Genomic DNA, 20,396 nt, shown 5'->3' on the forward strand with positions numbered 1-20,396 from the left:
ATAGCAAAGAAAAAAAAGGTAACAACACTAGGGGTTTGTTAAACAATTTATGATATAATTATAGAATGGAATATTATGCATCAATTACAAATAATGTTTATAAAGATACTTAAATGACATGGGAAAATGTTCAAGATATAAAAAATAATAGTAAATATCTGATGAAAACTATAAGTAAAACATGATATTAAACATGTAAAAATCTTAACAGACAAACAGATGCAAGGCAGTGGACCAGAATATTAGCAGTGTTTATATTAGGGTGGTAAGAATATGGATGAATCTTGTTTTAATGCTTATAATTTTTCTAAACATTCTCTATGAAATATGCCTTACTTTTATAGTCAGAATAAAAAGCGATACAAGTTATCTTTTAAAACAACCCACATACACAAAACCCCAAACTAGAGTAATTACACAAAGCTTAGATTATCAAAAAAAAGAAAAAAATTACTGGAAAAGTTTTGAAGAAGTCATTGAGTACAAGATACTGACGTAGGTGCCGGAAGAAGAGAGCAGTTGGCCGTGCTGGTGGAATAACCCTGTCTGCAAAGGGCCTGGGAGTTGAAGAAGGGTGCAGTCGGGTGGTGGTTATGAGTCTCAGAAATCCTGCCACAGAGCCTCCTTTTGTGCCCTATTACTTAACCTTGAGGGACATAGAGAGCATGAGACACCAAGGGGCTTTTGGTTGCCTTACTGTCCCACTAAGAACATAGAACGTTGTTTTGACTTTCCCTTTTCTTAGGGAACCTCCCCCATATACTCAGCTGGCTGGCTGCTTGCAAGTAGAATGGATTTTGCAAAGTTCCTAGAAGTGAGTTGGAGGAGGCTTGACATAAATCAAGCACTGTGTGCTAAATGCTCCAGAGGGCTACCTTATGTCCCACACAAATGTTACGTTTCTAATATTTGTAACTCCTTTAAACATTTATGCAGATGTTTCCCAATTCCTCAATAGAATTCTTACCATTATCTTTTTGACACAACCTGTCCCCATCCTATGAAAATCTCTCCTCTGCTAGAGACTTTATTCTTTTTCTCTTTCTCTCTTCCCTTCCTTTCTTCCTTCTTTCCTTCCTTCCTTCCCTCCCTCCCTCTTTCTCTCTTTCTCTCTTTCTTTCTACCTTTCTTTCTTTCTCTTTCTTTCTTTCTCTCTCTTTCTTTCTTTCTTTCTACCTTTCTTTCTTTCTTCTTTCTTTCTTTTCTCTCTCCCCTTCCTTCCTTCCTCCTTTCTTTTCTTTTCTTTTCTTTCTCTCTTTCTTTCTTTCTTTTCTCATTCTGTTGCCCTGGCTGGAGTGCAGTGGCATGATCTCGGCTCATAGCAGCCTCCACCTCCTGGGTTCAAGCAATTCTCCTGCCTTAGCCTCCCTAGTAGCTGGGATTACAGGTACCCACCATCATGCCTGGCTAATTTTTTGTATTTTCAGTGGAGACGGGGTTTCACCATGTTGGCCAGGCTCGTCTTGACCTCCTGGCCTCAAGTGATCCACCCGCTTTGGCCTCCCAAATTGCTGGGATTACAGGCGTGAGCCACCGCACCCGGCCTGTTCCTTCTTAAGAACACTTTGTCTCCCCTTTAATCTCTGCTGGATTGCAAGCACCCCTTTTACACAACTCTTGATATCCATCAATAAAGAATAATTCCCATAAGCCCATCATGTAGTGACCGACTATTTTTCAGTGACAAAAAAAAGTCTTTAAAAATAGAAGTAAAAGTCTAAAGTCATCAAAACAACGTTATATCCTGTGTGAAATGCTGCAGTCAGGATGCCTTGTGGTTTGAGTGCCTTGATCATGTGCCCTAAGGGGATGGTGGCGGTGGTGGTGGCCGTGGATGACGGAGACTCTCAGGCCTTGGCAGGTGCGTCTTTCAGTTCCCCTCACACTTCGGGTTCCTTGGGGAGGAGGGGCTGGAACCCTAGCCCATCGTCAGGACAAAGATGCTCAGGCTGCTCTTGGCTCTCAACTTATTCCCTTCAATTCAAGTAACAGGTAAACAATGTTAATTTCTTTCTTTCTGTAAATATTTTTTGAGGTCTTCCAATCGGCTTAGTTTATTTTAAATTTCTAACAATGTGTGAAATTTGAATATTTGAAGTGTAGTTTTGCTGTAATAGGGTAACGTGTTATTTTGAAAATCATTGATTCTCAGACTACGATATAGTATCCTAACAAAAGTCCCTTGGAAATAAATTTTCCAAGCTATTAGTTTCTCTAGCTATTAGTTGATAGTGTCCCAAGAATTTTTTATTATTTTTATTTTTAAAATTGAGACGGGATTTCACTATGTTACCCAGGCTGGTCTCGAACTTCTGAGCTCAAGCAATCCACCTGCCTCTGCCTCCCAAAGTGCTAGGGTTACAGGCATGAGCCACCATGCCCGGCCAAGAATTTTTAACTTATGTATCGTTTCTTTCTTTCTTTCTTTTTTTAATTTAAGAAAGTTGCTGTAAGTAGATTGGTTCTGGAAGCTTTGAATTTAGGCTGCCTATGTTCCTATCACAGGTCCAATTCTCACTAGCTAAGCTTAGGCTTAGCTATTATTTAAACTCTCTAAACCTCAGTTTCCTTATCTGTAAAGTGGGAATAATAATAAACCTCACCTCAAGGTCATTGTAAGGTAAAATGAAATAATCCGTGTGAAGGGCTTAGCTCAGTCAGTGCTTGGCTTGCAAGATAAATGTGAATTGTAGTTACTCTATCTACCTGAATTGAATGAGTTCCAACATGAATCCTGGAGTCACCACAGAAGCTGCTACAATACCAATATTAATAAATTAGTTTTCTTTTACAATCGGCCAAAATGTATTTTCTTAGATTAAAGTTCTTTAAGTTACCAATGACGATGATGAGGAGGATAATACATCTAGCACTTTGAGCAGCACACAGTTCTCGTAACTAGAAGGTAGGTATTACAGTTAACTTCATTTCAGATGAAGAGACTGAGGGGTAGGCACATTAAGGGATTTGCCCAAGGATGTACAGGTGGCAGCTATAGGAAGCAGGGTCTGAACCACCTTAGTCTGACTCCAGAGCCAGTGTTGTTGATTAGTATACTATTCATCTAACATGGTGTGATTTGTAATTTCATGGACTCAGGTAAATCCAGGGTTAAATTAACTTTGGAAAATCACAAGCACAATTCCTAACAGAAAGAATTTGTTACTTGGGTGGGCTGGAGTAAGATGCTCATTCAACTTGTTCTCAGAGTTAGAAAAAGGCCCCCGCTTGGTTAAAAAACTGGACTGATAGGGGTCAACAGTCATGCTTAAATAAGGACAGTTATTTTTCCCAGAAAGATACATTGAAAAGCCAGTATCTTCAATTTTCTTTCTTATTTTGGCAGTACAGAGACTGCATTATTTGTTGTTATTCTTAAACATTAAGTGTACGTAGCCCAAAGAGTATAATTTCCCAATCTGCAGAGGTACGGTAGTTGCATATATACCCGTTTATTTTATGGTCTGACGTGCCAGTGAGCACAAATTGTGTATATTTATAAAACGTGTTGATATAATGAAAGACATGAGTTGGCAATGAGATCTGGTACCAAGCATTTACAGCTACCAAATATATTCTACAAGAATCTTTAACATTTATTTTAAAAAGGTCTAAACCTTATTTTTAAGAGATCTCTCAAACTTAAAGAATATTTAAAATTTCTTAATTTGTTAGACAGTCAAGGGAAGCCTACCCTGACTGAAAACTATATAAAATTGGTAATTGTACACTAAATACTTTTCTGATGTGCTTTGTGGACACCTATCTGTCATCAACTTATTCACTCTCTTTTGAAGAGTTTTTGGTAAGATTCAAAACTTTGTATGTTTTCTTTAGAACATTTATTAAAAGGGGGCTAGCTAGATAAGTGGTTGGAGAGTTCACACACATAGGGCCTTTGTTTTCTACTTTAAGATATATTTACTTTTCAAATGCCAATTCACTTTTCTAATAACTTTTAGCATTTGATACTGAGTGGCTATCTAATGAAGAAGGAAAGGGATGGGAGTGAAGGGGACACTTTTACAGTCTTTTCCAGTAAGAAAACTTACGAGCAAGAAAAGAATGACAACATAAAAAATGTGTGATTTGGCCTGGTGTGGTGGCTCACGCCTGTAATCCCAGCCCTTTGGGAGGCCGAGGCGGGTGGATTACTTGAGGTCAGGAATTGGAGACCATTCAGGCTAACATGGTGAAATCCCATCTCTACTAGAAATACAAAAAAATTAGCAGGGTGTGGTGTCATGCGCCTGTAATCCCAGCTACTTGTGAGGCTTAGGCAGGAGAATTGCTTAAACCTGGGACGCGGAGGTTGCTGTGAGCTGAGATCGCACCCTTGCACTCCAGCCTGGGCAACAGTCTCAAAAAAAGAAGAAAAAAAAAATGATGCATTCTAATCAAATAGTGCAAAGCTTCTTGTGTGCTTTCCCTTTGTCTGTATACACCTTCCATTAAGAAATTATAGATAGGGAAATTCTCTGGTCAAAGTGTAATTGTCCTTCCTAGGTCTGAGAAGCCACTGTTATGCCTGTGTTGAGATGTGTATCTGTGTGCGTGTATGTGTGTGTATGTATGTATATGAAGAATAGTTCTTTTTTGCATTAATTTAATAATGTGTGTGTATGTATGTATATGAAAAATAGTTCTTTTTTCCATTAATTTAATAATGTAACTTACTTGTTCATAGCATAGCTTAAAATATTTATTCTATAAAGGTTAAGTCTAACCTGATTCCTTATGAGTTGGATGACAGTGTAGAGAGATATTTATGGCTAAGTTAAAGAAGTGTGATTTAGGAAGAGTGCGGAAACCTTAACTTAGATAAGCCCTTTGCATGTTTTCTACTAGACTTGGATAATTGTGCAACTGAGATCCACAGAGAGGATTTTGCTGGACTTTGGGATAGGAGTCCAGCCCAGAATTACAGAGCCTTAAAAGGGAAATGCTCTGGGATTGATGATAGAAGGATGGTATGCACAAAATACTTGACATTGGTCACATGTTGCAGGCCATATTGGCTATTTTTTAGCAAGCCTAATCATCCAGTATGAAGAGAAAAATCAGAATATTACCACTTATTTTTCCATGAGATCATTCCTTTTCACTTCTCCAAAACTTGGGCAAAAAACTGTCAAAATGGCCAGTTTGGACAAAGCTAATTTCTCCAGCGCCTTCCCTTAGCACTTATTTTTCTGAGAGAGGCACGGAATGCAGGAAAATAACTGACATTTAATAAAAAGTCATCAGCAAAGCAATTAAAAATTTTATTTGTACTCTAGTCTTCAGCCAACGATTCCCCTGAGCTAGTTGTATACGGAAAGAAGTAATTTGTTTCTCACAGTTAAGTGTTGCTCTGGGACTGGGCTTGGGAAAGTAAGGTGAAAAGATGAATGTCGAAAAATCAACAGATTGCCATATTTACATGACTTCCAATATGCTGTGGCCAGTTTTTCTGTTAAAAGAAATTGACTGGATGTTTTTGTCATTTCAAGTAAATTTGATGGATATTTCAAAAGTATAGGCATTGCTTAAGGATTTGTTTTACTCTACTACGGTGCCCTAGTTAACACATTGTGTTTTTTAAGGCAACCATCCAGCAAGGACTGCAAAATTAATATCAATATATCAATACCAGGAAATGGAATGAGTCATTGCCACAGATAGATTAGAAATAGAAATGAATCTGTGATTGTAAACTCCAAAGCTCTCACATTCAAACTTTTACTATGGGTGGGGAGAGGATCTCGCTGCCTCCCCTTCTTTAAGACATAGACCCTCCTCCTTTTTAACATCTTATTCCTTTTTTCAAGGGTGGAGAAATGCCATATGATTACCACTTGGCTTTTATCTTGTGTGGATATGTTCCTCCAAGTATTTCCTGCAAGCAGTGTGCTGACATTTACAAAAGGAAAATTTTTATGCCACCAACATCCCAGAAGAAAATTTTGTTGTGGTTTATCATCTCTAACACAAAAGCCCTTTTTTAACTAGTGTAGGCATTGATGAGGATACACAATTCATGTCAGACTTGGTTGTCTAAAAATCAGAGGACGGACACTCCTTCAAAGCACAATTGTTTCCCAGCAGGTCATGGCAAGGGATAGACTCTTCTTCTCTTTTTCATGTTGGTTAAATTTTTGTTCGCCTTTTTCTTCAAGAAATTTATTATTTATGGAACTTCACAGAGGCTGGAACTTTTCTTCTCAGTACATAGTTGAGCTGAGCATCTGGAAAAATTACATCTGGGTGGTTTTGTGACTGACTGAATGGGTCTCTGGTTAAGCTGTGTTAAGATATCTGTGTCTCTTTTACGGTGATTTATTTGGCCGTTTTTGGCCAATGACAGGATGTTAGCACCAAAAACCCAAAACCAAAAAAACCAAGACAATTCACTCAGAGCTTTGAGCCTGATAATTATAGCATGAGAATTGGTGCCTGAAGCTGGGGGGAAGGTAACCCAGGCCCCACAGAAAGGTGGTTGCATGCAAGTGTCTAACTTTTTCCTTGTTAATCTCATTTTGAGAACTCCAAACACTAGAAGAGAAGTGCACTGGGTAGGATCAAGAACTACTCAGTCATTTGGTAGAGGCTTGGAAAAAAGAGTTTAGATTTCTCACTATTTCAATGTTAATTTCAAAGGCATGTTTATTTAGTCTGGTGTCACCATGCAGGTTATATGTGCTTCTGTTTTCATTACTGGAAGAGAACCTGCAAGGTGGTGAAGTTCTTACTTAACTTTGAGCTGCTCCCTTATCTCTGCATCACCATTACTGTCATCTTTTTCTTTGTCATCATCTTCATTATCTTGGGTACTGTGGCTGACAGTATAACCAGGTTAATGGTTCCTGATGGTGTCATTCAGAATTACTCACTCATAGTTCACTTTGGCCTCTGATCTAATTGTGAGCCCCTTTCTGCAATATCTGAATCACCTCATTGGCTCACAATCCACCATGTAATCTACTTGTCTTTCATGTTAGACTTTTGGTGAAAGATCCACCTCCTTGAAGAAGCTTCTGGATACTTCAGACTTTATTGTGGTCTTGGAAGAGGAGTTCTGATGGAAGTGTAGCTCAACTCAACAAATATTTATTAAACCTCTCATATTTTAATCTCCATCAGAGTCTCAGAGAATATAAAAAGAAATATAGGCCGGATATGGTGCCTCACACCTGTAATCCCAGCACTTTGGGAGACCAAGGCAGGCAGATCACCTGAGGTCAGAAGTTTGAGACCAGCCTGGCCAACATGGTGAAACCCCATCTCTACTAAAAATACAAAAATTAGCCAGGCGTGGTGGTACATACCTGTAGTCCCAGCTACTGAGGAGGCTAAGGTAGGAGAATTGCTTGAACCTAGGAGGCAGAGGTTGTAGTGAGCAGAGATCGTGTCAATGCACTCCAGCCTGGGTGACAGAGCGATATTCCATCTCAATAAAAAAAAAAAAAAAAAAAAAGAAAAGAAAAGAAATATAAAATCAGTACACAAGTATTGTGTAGTACAAGTAATTAGGTAGTTAACTGAGTTCTCTCTGCTTTTACAGCCCCTGTGATTTAGTTGAGTAGATTATATATAACAGGAGGATGTAACATCTGGAAACAGATAACTAACACTTGGCAGTCACTACCTCACCATGCTATTTGATGACTTAAGGACTTTGGTTTGCATACATTATTTTGATAATCTGAAATGTTCTCTACACCTCTCACCTGAAGAAGCCTTCTCTGAGACCCCAAATGGCAAAGAGAGGGACTTCTTTCCCTCTCAAGTTTCTCCAAATTATTATTGTGTATTGACACATTTATTTTCTTTTCCACTAGACTGTGAACTCCTTGAGGGCAGAATCATGTCTTATTCATCCTTCTAACCTCTGTATTAGGCACAATGCTGTAAGCATATAGTTACTCAATAAATATTTGTTGAAGAAGGAAATGAATGAATTAGTAACAAAATGAGGAAGCATAAAATAAATACTCTGGTAAGATTAATGTTGAAAGGTAAGCCTTTATGGAGAGTTGGGAATTAGACTGGACAGTAGACAAGATTTGAATGAACGTTATTAATAATAATTGCTAGCTAACATTTATTTTGCACTTATAATGTGCCAGGTAGTGTTCTGCCTGGCTTTCCCTGTATTAAGTCATCTAATCTTTCCCAAGTCCTATGAGGTAGTTACTGTGATTGCTATGATTATACTACTTCATAGATGGGGAAACTGAAGCACAGAGTGGGTAGAGCATCTTGCTTATGGTCACAAAGCTACTAAGTATGTAAATCCAGATGGTCTTGCTCTGGGGTTCATGTTCTTACCAATGCTGTGTTGTCTCAGGAAGGAAAAGGTGGATTAATAAAGAAATTAAACCAGGAATACTGTTTCATGTTCTCAGAACAGATGGCAAGTCTGAATGTGTGAGGTCATGGAGAAGCAGGGGAGAATCCAGTTAAGCAAAGGATAGAATACTGATAACAGAAATTCAAACTTTATTTTCAAGTCATTTTGAAGTAATGGCCTGGGTAAGAAGAAAATATTTCAGAATCCTTATCTTTGGAATGAAGCTGGAGTTATGGGAATGGATGGCTAGTTGAAAGGAGAGGGCATAACTGTAGAAAAACAGAGAGTGGAGCTGAATCTGGAAACTGGCTCTGATGGGAGTCAGCTGAAAAGGATGGTTAGCTAGTGAAGGAGACAGAGAAAGTGGTGAGAGAGGCAGGGGGACACAGTGAGGCTAGTGGAATGCCACTAAAGCCAATGAGGGAAAGAGTTTCAAAAAGATAGTGGTTAATAGCATTAAACATAAGAGGGAAAGGAGTGAATAATGGCTTTGGATTTGGCTGAAACACCAGCTGGGACTTTTGAGTTTAGGCAAAGACATGGAGAAGGAAGATAAGACTTCACAGGATTAAGAAAAAGTGGAGGGGGACAAAACAGAGACAGTGAAAAGGAGAGGAAATAGATAAGGTAAAGACAATTAGGAACTTATATCACCTAAAATGTGTACCATGGTATTTTGTGCATGTAATAATAAATGTTTGCAAATGGCTGAGTGACTTAAGTATGTTTGACATGTGGAAGGAGCCAAGTGCTGGACCTGAGAGAGAGAGAGAGAGGGAGAGAGAGAGAGAGAGAGAGTGTGTGTGTGTGTGTGTGTGTAGCATTGCAGGGCTTGAAGGTAGAGAAGGCTATTATTAGGAAAGAAAGGAGGAGGAGGGAGAGGAAAAAAAGAGGGTGGGGGCAGTTTTCTCAAGGAGATAGGGAGGGAGATTTGTTGCATAGGAGATGGGTGTATTAGAGAGAGGAGGACAAATCTCTAAGAAGATGGGGAGGAAGAGAAGAGACTTATAGGGGTAGAGATAAGTTAGAATGAAGCTATGGTAGATGAGTGATTCTATACTGATGAACCTGAGGTTAAAAACAAACAAATCTCTCAGAGTAGGTCATAATGTTAAACCTATATCAACAAGGGCTACTGGGTAATACACGCCTTCTCTCTGAAGACTTTGCCCATGTGTACTTTAAATTCTTGCTTGAGTCCTCAACAATGCACACTATGGCTAGGCTTGACCTCAGCTCATGGCTGAGATCACAGGGTCACAGGGTTCAAACCAACCCTGCCCAACATTATGGGCGGGGCTCCAGTTTCCAGTCAGGGATGTTAATCTTAGCATTTCCCTGTGTGTTTTGGAACAAGGATATGGTTGCTTGACCTTGGCTTGGGGAGGCCAGTCCGCTATTCTTTTGCCCTCTCTTTTTTCAAACTCAAAAGCTAATCCCAAGGATTTCTCAAGGTGGGGGATGTGATTAGGAGTATTAGTCTGTCATACTATGACAGAACTTTTCTAGGCCTCGGTTTCTTCATCTGATACATGAAGAGTTTGGGCTGGAGGATATCTCAGGTCTACTTTCCGGCTTAAAAGTGCTTCTGAAGTGGAATTTTTTAAAAAGCTAACTTTTGTCGGGTCTAACAAGGCAGCTTAACTACCCCATCTCCTTGTGGATGCTCTTATGACCTGATAGAGCAAATACAAGAAATTACAAACCAGCCATCTCTGAAATCTCTTGCAGGGATTGCTAACCGGGATCCTAGATGCTGCTAATGTGCTTAGAAATGACTGCTGGACTTTGAGGGGGCAATGCTGCCTTTGCTGTCTCCTATTTTCCTGTGCAATGTTAAGGTCCAACACAGTAATTATTTAAACTTCTGGGCCATGACATTTACCTGGAGGTTCTGTATATGACAAGGTGATCCTGAGCAGATTCTTCAGAGGTATGTGATTTAGGCAGAATGGAACAGACAGGAAAAATGTACTGTTGTCTTCATTACAGAGTTGTTTTGAATGAGGGATCAGGATAATCGTGGCTCAGGAGGAAAATATGGCTCTCAAATTTGGTTACTAGATTAAAACATATATTTAGAAAATAATAAATTAATAGAGGAGGTCTCTTTATACCTGTGGGTTTTCTTTTGATCCGTTAACTGAATTACTATAATAATATATATGTACAGAAAGCTGTAATTCCCTGGCTATCTCCTATTTGGACTACAGGCAACCTTTTAGAATAGTAAGATTTGATTTTGGGGAGTTGTTTGGTGGCTCTTGGTATGGGTTCCACTTTCATGTAAGTTAAGGTGCTCTTGCTATGTTGTCCCCTTAGATTGTCTTTCTAACATTAGGAGATCAGAGGAAAATTGCAGACCTGACCTGTGAACGGTAGGGACTTGGTCACACTGCACCTGCGTTTATGTTGCTTTGGGTTTAGGAAGTTTTGGTCCCAGAGCACTCACATCCTGCATTGCTGGGTGGTGTCTCTGAGTGGTAGGGATGGATTACAGCACAGGTGATGGTTTTTAGCAATTTTAATATTAACTGTCATCCTAATACAGATGAACTTCCTAATGTACATTTCTATCCCCAACTGGCTTCCTCGAACTCTAGTCCTATACTTCTAACTCCTTCTGGATCTTTCCCCCAGGATGAACAAATTTCCTCTTAACTTACCTCATTTTGTCAATGGTGCCTCCACTCATACCCTTACCTGGTGCGTGAACTCCGGGTCAGTTTCCATTCCTGTTCACCATTAGTCTGTAAAACCGAGCACCAATGCCTTGTTTGACCCTTTCATACCAGCTGCCACCTCCACAGCTCAGGCCTTATGAACTCACATCAGTGCTATTGCATCAGCCTCCTGATTGGTCTCTGCCTCAGCTCTTCCCTTGCTCCAAGCCAAGGGCAGTCAAGATTGGTTGCTGCACTCCTCAAGGCTGTGCTAACCTTCCCAAAGCAGCATGTACCACAACATTCTCAACTCAGACATCTTCAACATCTCCCATGGCCTTTCTGGTAAAATCTATGTGCCTTTTCTTGGCATTTAAGGCTCCCCATGACTGGTATCAGCCATCTTCATCTGTTTCCATCCTACATAAATGGAATACTCTGCCAGTTCCCAATAAACTGTCACACTAAGGTCATTTCCATGATCTTAGCCTGTCTAAATTTGCCCCAGACCTTATGGCCCAGTTAAATGTGAAGTCTCTACAAAAGCCTCCAGAATCATCCTGTCTGGAAACAAGGCCTCTTTCACGTGCCTGTCAATGACCCTTTAAAGGGTTCATGTACCACGGATGGCTTCGGAGAGTAGCTGATTGTGTACCTGCCTTCGGATTTCTCCTAGGATGAAACAGTTCTGTCTTTTACATCTTCCCATCTCCTAAGAATCAAGTACATTAGGTCCCTTATTTATTTGATGAATAAATGAATGAATGACGCTGTCACAGCAGAAGTCAGAATACCAAAGGACGATTCTCTGACACATCAAAATTTCTTCTCAGAAAGTACTCACTGATTGTTTTTGATAACTTTTCCCTCTCAAAAATGAATGCCTTAGGTCTTGGTGCTCAGATGGGACTTTTTGCTACTGAACTATCTGACCTTTGACTTACTTTCTGACAGTTACATGTAGCACAATAATTTTTTTAAGAGGACAAGAACAAGTGTCCTCTACATTATAGTGTCTGCCTGTGTAGGAACACAAATAAAGGTTAAAGGTGGGGCTTAGACTAGTGCTGACCAAAAGCAACTTCTTTAGTAAATTATTTATTTATTTCACATGGGGTCTCACTTTGTTGCTCAGGCTGGAGTGCAGTGGTGCAATCACCACTCACTGCAGCCTTGACCTCCTGGGCTCAAGTGATCCTCCCACCTCAGCCTCCCAAGGAGCTGGGACTACAGGCACATGCCGCCACAGCCAGGTACCCCCACACCCAGCTAATTTTTGTATTTTTTGTAGAAGTGGGGTCTCGCCATGTTGCCCAGACTGGTTTCCATCTCCTGGGTTCAAGCGATCCACCTGTGTCAGCCTCCCAAAGTGCTAGGATTACAGGTGTAATCCACTGTGCCAGGCCTTTAGTAAATTTATTAATCAGGATTCTATTTCTATTTCTATTGTTACCTATAATCATTTGTCCTTGTTCAAATTAAAACCTCTTTAGATTTTGTTTTAAAACCATACTTTCTGTCAAGAACAGTGAATGTGCTTGGTATAACTGATAGTTGTGATATACACAATCTTGGCCAAAGCTGGCTGCTTGGTGTGCTTCTCTTGATGGAAGTCATTGCTTCTGTCATGGTGGCCTCCTCTACACAACTCTCTTTCCTTCTGGTTCTGGTAACTTCGCTGTCCCCTGGTCTCTTTAGACCTAAGGGTGGTCATAATTCTGCTGCTGCAAGTCACAGGCTCTGGCACTACCCCTCGTGGTCCTGCTATTGCCACACCTTTGCCAACAGCCCTTTCATAAATAACCCTCCTACTGTTGCCCAATTTTGTGTGTGCCATTTGTTTTTATTTGGGATCTGGAATGAGACAACATATAGTTGGCCCTCCGTATCCACGGGTTATGCATCTGTGGATTCAATCAATCATGGATCAAAAACAGTATTTGTGGGATGCAGAATCTATTGATACAGAGGACCAACAATTGCATGACTTGAGCTTCCATGGATTTTGGTATCTGCAGGGGTCCTGGAACCAACACCCCATGGATCCAGAGGACCACTGTATATGCATGTTTATCAAGCTTATTCAAAGCCCCCTTTTTTTGTGTGAAGAGATTTTCCTTAAATCTTCATTTCTTGTGAAAATGGGAAGACTTTCAAGATAACAGTCAACAGACAACTAGACGAAATGACCACAGAACTATTTTTAAACCATAACCTGCATTATTATCATTATTATTACCATTTTTTCATTTTAACATGAATTTCTGGGAGAGAAAGGCTGGGTCCATTCAAAGCATGGTAGGTCATGAATAGCTTTGTTTTTATCTTCATTGTAGCTCAGAGAGGATGGTGAAAGGTGCTACAGTCTGGTGAATGTTTTGTACTTCTCTTTCTCTTATCAGAAGGAAGCCAGGCCACCAGCTAAGGTTATCAGAGTCATAGACTGTTGAGTCCCCCTTTCTTCTCAGGGAGCACAGTTTGTCTCACAGGTTCCTGAGCAACCACCGGGTTGTCTTGTGGGGGAGCCTATCCCTTACAGAGCCTGAAAAGGAGCCAGTGGTCAGATGGTCACATGTTGAAGGGCATCCTGGGCCTGAACAGGAAATATACTCAGAGGAAAGTTACAGTAACTTAACCAGCTCTGTGGTCAGGAGGGAGGTGCTCTTCTATGCCAGGGAAATCAGCATCACCTTCACAGTGTGCTCACAAATATCATAGGGCCAGATGGCTGAAAGTAGAAGCTTTCATTGTTTTTGGTTCCTACCTAACACGTGAAATTCTGTTCAGTCCGAATTTTTAAAAGGAAACAAAATAATTAGAATCTTACAACCTGATTTTTCAACTGCAAAAGAAAGTCAGACTATGATGTGCATAAATGGAACCTGATAAAGTTCTTAAAGATTCTGGAGGAAAATCACATTTTGCTAATTAATCATGTATTCCAGCTCTCTAACTGCTTCTTTAGCTTCCCAGTACATATTCCACTCTTGAGTGCTGCTGACTTTACTCTCTGGTTCACCAGTGTCTATGTGCCATTTTATTTCTCTATGGTGCTACGATAAAGAAAAGAAAAAACTATGACAAACAAATGTAATTCACAAAAGCCCTGAAGTTAAGGATTTTCCTAGTGAAGTTCAGACTGAAATGTGACTTTATGTGTTGACTCATGTCTATGTTCAATCCCTTTTGTACACTTGGGTAAGCTAGAATGGAAGATCTCAATGGTATAATTATTACTTGTGCATCAGAAATAATTTATAAGATCATTTGATGTGATCATATTGCCTGTAAGCCTTATCTGGGATCCATCTATGACCTTCAGGAAATCTTCAAAATTGTAAGCAAAATGTTTTGTATATGTGCATTAGAGGCAAAAAATTTGGAAACGTATTTTTTTCTAGATATGAGCATGAAATAAATTCAGTCTTGCTGGATGAACAAAGTTGTTTTTCTGTCCATTTATGATTTAAAACATTACTCCTAGATGTCTAAATAAATAAATTACATCTTAGCTCTTCCATTATTTTTGTGACCTTGTTTGAAAAGTCATTTACTTCTTCTCTTTTTTTTCCCCCCAATGGCCTCTTCTTTAAAATAAGGGATTGGCGTAGATCATCTCCAAGTTTCCTTCCAGCTGAGTGTTTTTTTTTTGCAGGCTAAGACTCTAATAAAATAGTGGGGAAAATGAAATTTATTTTGTTCTGATCCTCTTCCCATTCCATTCACTCCCCTACTTAATGGTAATCTCCTCCCTAACCCTCACTCCAGACATCTAGTACCATCCTCCCTATCAAGTCCAACTTTGAGAGGATCTAGAACCAATCACTGCAATGGTGTTGAAATTTTGATGCAACATGGCAGAAGGAAATGAACAATAGATTAGAAGTCATGAGGTATGAGCTTAAATTTCAAGGATCACTTATGTTTCCTGTAACCTTGGACAACTCATCTACCTCTTTGACCTCAGTTTCCCCATCTGTAAGATGGGCATAAAGATGACTGTCCTGCCGATTTACTTCACCGTTGAATATGGAGTTCAGATGAGATAAGAGAGAGCATTTTATAGCCCTGTGAATGTAAGCCATAGATACTAAATTAAGCCAATATGTTTCCCATATTGCATTTTAGGCTTCATTTTCTTTGGAAATCTAAGCATTAACTGAGCTGGTGGGAGGGTCCTTTTAAGGTCAGGGTTCTTTGATGCTGGGAGCCACACCTTAGAGGTGGTTACCACCCCACCTATGCAGAGGGTTGACCTCATTACTAAATATGGTAATTGACCAGTTTATAATAGGTGTAAACGGCAAGAGTTGTTTTTTTTTTTTTTTTTGTAACCAAGCTTCCCCACCACCCACTGCCATTCTCATGGAAGTTCAAGCAACTTTCAATTTTCCTGAAGTCGGCTGTATCACAAGATTCACAGATTATCTGTGGGAAATCTTTTAGCTCTCAGTACCTTGCTCACAAGCAGCAGATAAGTACCCTCTCACCTCCGATCTCACTCTTCATGTTGCCTGTTGTTAAGCAGGAGCTGTGAGAGAAAGAGGTTTGAGGTTAGTGCTTCCTGTCTCCACACCTTTAGCTGGTTTAGCTGCTAGGAAAGGCTTTGAAAAGCAAAGCACTAAATTCATCTTCAAAACAACTGGTCAATTCAGTTAGAGAAATGTCAGTCAGACCAATCTTTTGATAACGTAAGCAAAGAAAATGGATGGGTTGACAATGTTTCTTTTAACCTAGTAACCTAGTAGGTTTGACCTAGGTAGGCCTTCCCTGAACACTCACAAGAAGTAAAATCAAATATTCACAGGGAAAGGGCTGGGTCTCCTAATACCCAAGTAGCTTAAGAAGAATGCCTTCCACTCCTAGCATGAACTGGAAAGCAAAAAGAAATCAAACACAAGTTAGGACGAGGGAGCTACATATTTGCGTTTCTTCTGAGTCTAGATATGTCCTTGCATTTGTAATATGTCCTTACATTATTTGAAGTACTGTAGATTTTCAGAAACTCAGAGACCCAAAATACATATCAAAGCCAAATGTCATCTGATATTCTGATTGTCAGCTACTTTGATTTCTCCATGTTTTTACTTCATAGAGCAAGGGGTGTGCATTTTTACACATGCCCCATTTTAAAAGAAAATAAGAGACATCAGAATTATTGTGTTTACTCAAAGTCACAATGATCACACATATTCAGTATCACTTAGAGTCACTGGTTATCTTTTTCTAGCACCAAAAGTAAATTTCTCTCATTTACTGTCTTGCAAAGCAGATAGAGATTTTGAGATCCTGTGAGATAGTTTCCCATTTAGGCTTCTCTGAATTACTGACATGAACCAAGGTGGGACCAAATGCTGTGAGGATATAAATATTGAGAAACAAGATTTTATCAGCCAACCTTGAACTCAGCTCGAACTCTAAACTAGGAGGCTGTTAGCTACATGTTAACACATAGTAAGCAAACTATTTCAAGCATAGTATCTGTGTTTGAGAGCCAGCTAATTTAAAAATGATCTATGTTGACAAAAGGGAGGAAAGTAAACATGAACAATAAATTGGATGGCTTTTCCTCAAATGGCCTTATCGAAAACAAATAGTTTTCAAGCTCTTTTCCAGCAAAATCTTAGCACTTTTCTGCATAAAAGCCTTCAGTAGATCTTCATCACCTTCAGAAGAGAGCCCAAGCTCTCTAATGGAGTGAATTATGCTTGCTCTGACAATCTTGTCTTTCATAACTCATGGCCCAGCAAAAAGAAGGTAGCTGTAATTCCCTAAGTCTGCCACACTCTTTCTTACCCTCCTCATCTCCCTTGCCCAGACTACTCTTTTTCTCTCTTTGTCTTATCCTCCCCACAGTCCCCTAACTCACCCCAGCCAAACACACACTCTCCCACCTCACCCCAGTCCCCAACACAAAAACACATCTTAGCCAGGCTAACTTTTACTTAGTAAAAGTTGGTCAAATCCATGTATGCATAATCCTTCAGGACTCAGGTCAGCAGTCATCTCCTCAGATCCTTAGCTGGTTTCCCTGTTGCCCCCGGAAGTTTTGTGCAGATCACTGTGTCACTATGTTTAAAGTAGGGTCTATTTACATCTTTCTTCCCCATCAGATCATGAGCTGCCCTAGGACAGGAATTGAGCAGCATTCATTTTTGGGAAATCAATTCTTCTTTCCCATGTGCATCTTAGGAACATGTCACACCCTGAGTTAGACAGGACATATTCAGCAAACCACTGGACTCTAGATGCCACAGCTTTTCTTCCTTCCTCTCTCTCCCTTCCCTCTCTCCACCTCACTGTGTGTGCTGGGAGAGGGAGTCAAACTGGGGAGGCATCTGGGGTTTCTCTCCAGCCCACCCACACTCCCTTTATCTCCACAAAGAAGTCCTATTCTCATTCTCATCTTTTTCTTTAAATCAGCTCACAAAGGCAGATCAGGAAGAATTTGAATGTGCATTAAAACAGAATCCAAATAATTAGCAATAGAAACACAATTCTCAGGGTGGTGAGCAAGCAGAATACAAATGCCTAACCTGCACTCACTCTCTGAAAAGGAGGAGAGATGCAGGCATTGCTTGCTGGAGTTGGTTGCTCTTCCAATTAGAACTGACCTAATGACTCCTTCTAAGTAAAAAAAGGAAACAAACAAAATAAATCAAAAACAAAAAAACAAATTGGATGTTTGTATTAAGACAGGTCAAACTTTTTGATTCTTTGCATGTTTACTTTTCAGTGCTTTTGCAAAATATTTGTGGAACAAATAATAAGTGAAGTTAAAGTTGTTGACACAGGTTTCCAAAAAGGATTTAATGAGATGGTAGTCAAACCTAGCTGCTGATAACAATACAGCCGAATCACCATCTTTCACTCAACAATTATTTAATGAGAGTCTATTAGTCATACTGTGTTATGTAAAGAAGCATAACATGTGGTCCTTTCTATCAAGAGACTTGGAAACCAGGGGCCTAGGGGAAATGCACATGAATCCAAAGCTAAGCAAATTGAAGCATGTGAAACAAGAGTTGTTTAAAAGGTAGAACTCGACCAAATGTCAAGTGAGCGATACAGATAGTAATCATTTTGAGACCTGAGAAGGGAGTGGTGCTCTGTGCCAAAGAGTTAGTAGACAAAGCATGGAGGTAGGAATGCTCACAGTGTGTTCTTGGGATGTTGGCTTAAATGGTCTAATTAGGAGGGCTTTGGTTTGAGGAAATGAGGTTGGAAAAACCTGTGGAGGCCGATTTGAGGATAAGAAGTTAGTTTTCCTCTGTTAGGCCACTGGTTCTCAAATTTGACTGCCATCTAGAATTACTAGAGAAACTTAAAAAATATGAATGGATGCCTGGGTCCTATACCTAGAGATTCTGATTTAATTGGCCTTGGAAAACCAAAGGCTTTTAGATTTTTCCAGGTGATTCTAAAGATGTTGTCAGGTGAATTCCACTAGGCCATAGTGGCTTTCAACCCAACTGAATATTAGAATCAAGTGGGGGAACTTTTAAGATAATATAAAAGACAATCCACATAATGAGAGAAAACATTTACAAATCACATATCTGATAAGAAACTTGTATCAAGTCTGAGGCAGGCAGATCACCTGAGGTCAGGAGTTTGAGACCAGCCTGGCCCACATGGAGAAACCCCATCTCTACTAAAAATATAAAAATTAGCTGGGGGTGATGGTGGTCACCTCCAATTCCAGCTACTCGGGAGGCTGAGGCAGGAGGATTGCTTGATCCTGGGTGGCAGAGGTTGCAGTGAGCCAAGATCATGCCACTGCACTCCAGCCTGGGTGACAGAGTGAGACTCTGTAAAAATAAAAAGAAAAAAGTATAAAAAATGTATAAAGAACTCTAATAATTCAATAATAAAAAGATAAATAGCCTAACCAGTTAATAAATGGGCAAATGATCTGAATAGAGAGTTCTCTAAAAAGAATAGACCAATGGCTAATAAGCACATGAAAAGATGCTTAGCATCATTAGTTATCAGAGAAATAGCAAATCAAACCATGATGAGATATCACTTCATGCCCACCAGAATGGCTATAATAGAAAAGATGGACAATGACAAGTGTCGTCAAGGGTGAGGATAAATTGGAGCCCTCATTCACTGCTGGTGAGAATGTACAATGGTTCAGTTGCTTTGGCAACAGTTTGACAGTTCCTCAAAAAGTTAAACATAGAGTTACCATATGACCCAGCAATTTTACTGCTGGCAAATACCTAAGAGAGTTGAAAACATATGTCCACACAAAAATCTGTATGCAAATGCTCATAGCAGCATTATTCATAATAGTCAAAAAGTGATGAATAGAAAAACAAAATGTAGTAGATCCATACAATGGAATATTATTTGGCTATAAAGAGTGAAGTTTTAATGCATGCTACAACATGTATGAACCTTGAAAACATTATGCTAAGTGAAAGAAGTGAGACACAAAAAGCCACATATTGTATGATTCTACTTATAAAAAAGGTCCAGAATAGGAAAATTCATAGGGCCAAAGTAGATTAGCGGTTTCCAGGGATTTAAGGGAGGGAGGAAGTAGGGTGATGGTAAATGGGTATGGTATTTCTTTATGGAGTAATGAAAATGTTCTGGAATCAGATAGTGGTGATTCATTCATAAATTTGTGAATATACTAAAAAATCTCTGAATTTTACACTTTAAAACAGCAAACTTTATAGTACCTGAATTATATCTCAATAAAGTTATTATCTAAAATAAAGAAAAAAAACTTAGTATCAATCCTTCCCCCCAGCCTAGACCAATTAAATCAGAATTTCCAGAAGGGGGAGGACTTGGGCACAGATATTTTTTCATTTTAAAGTTATTGATATAAAGCCAGTAATGATTTTTTAAAAAGAATTTTGTAGAGATGGGTTCTTTCTATGTTGCCCAGGCTGGTCTTGAACTCCTGGGCTCAAGCATTCTTCCCGCCTTGGCCTCCCAAAGTGCTAGGATCACAAAGGTGTGAGCCATCATGCCCAGCCAGCATTATTGATTATACAGGAGACAAAAAGTTACTATTAATTTAGTTCTATGCCATTCCCTTCTTACCAAAACCAAAACAAAACACCTGTGTATATGAATTCAAATTCAGTTAAATTGTAAATTTCATTTAAAAATGAATCTGATTGTATTTGTCTCTTCAGTGTGGGTATACGGGATGTTGCTTCAAATAAACTTAAAAGAAATGCAAGTAGGTAAATAATTATTAACATACCCCAAAACGAGCCAAAAAATGCTTTTGTTTGCATTGAAATTTGAATCAAAGACACAAAGTGGTTTGTTGTTTTAGAAAAATTCTTGAGGGCCGGGCGCAGTGGCTCACACCTGTAATCCCAGCACTTTGGGAGACTGAGGCAGTGGATCACCTGAGGTCAGGAGTTCGA

General features: G+C 39.5%; 1 protein-coding gene across 2 annotated transcripts in view; it reads left to right on the forward strand.

Moving 5' to 3' along the window:
- Nucleotides 1–1,767: 1,767 nt before the first annotated feature.
- The window catches only part of CD28 (CD28 molecule), a 32,578-nt gene continuing 13,949 nt past the window's right edge, over nucleotides 1,768–20,396 (forward strand). Inside the window, exon 1 of one of the 2 annotated variants that reach the window (XM_024243488.3) lies at nucleotides 1,768–1,861. In XM_024243488.3, the coding sequence (XP_024099256.1) occupies nucleotides 1,768–1,861 (94 nt within the window). Of the gene's footprint in view, nucleotides 1,993–20,396 lie in introns of both variants that reach the window. The other variant, XM_024243489.3, reaches the window with a different exon arrangement.

This window comes from Pongo abelii, chromosome 11 (assembly GCF_028885655.2).
Source record: "Pongo abelii isolate AG06213 chromosome 11, NHGRI_mPonAbe1-v2.0_pri, whole genome shotgun sequence".
NCBI classification, from domain to species: Eukaryota; Metazoa; Chordata; class Mammalia; order Primates; family Hominidae; genus Pongo; species Pongo abelii.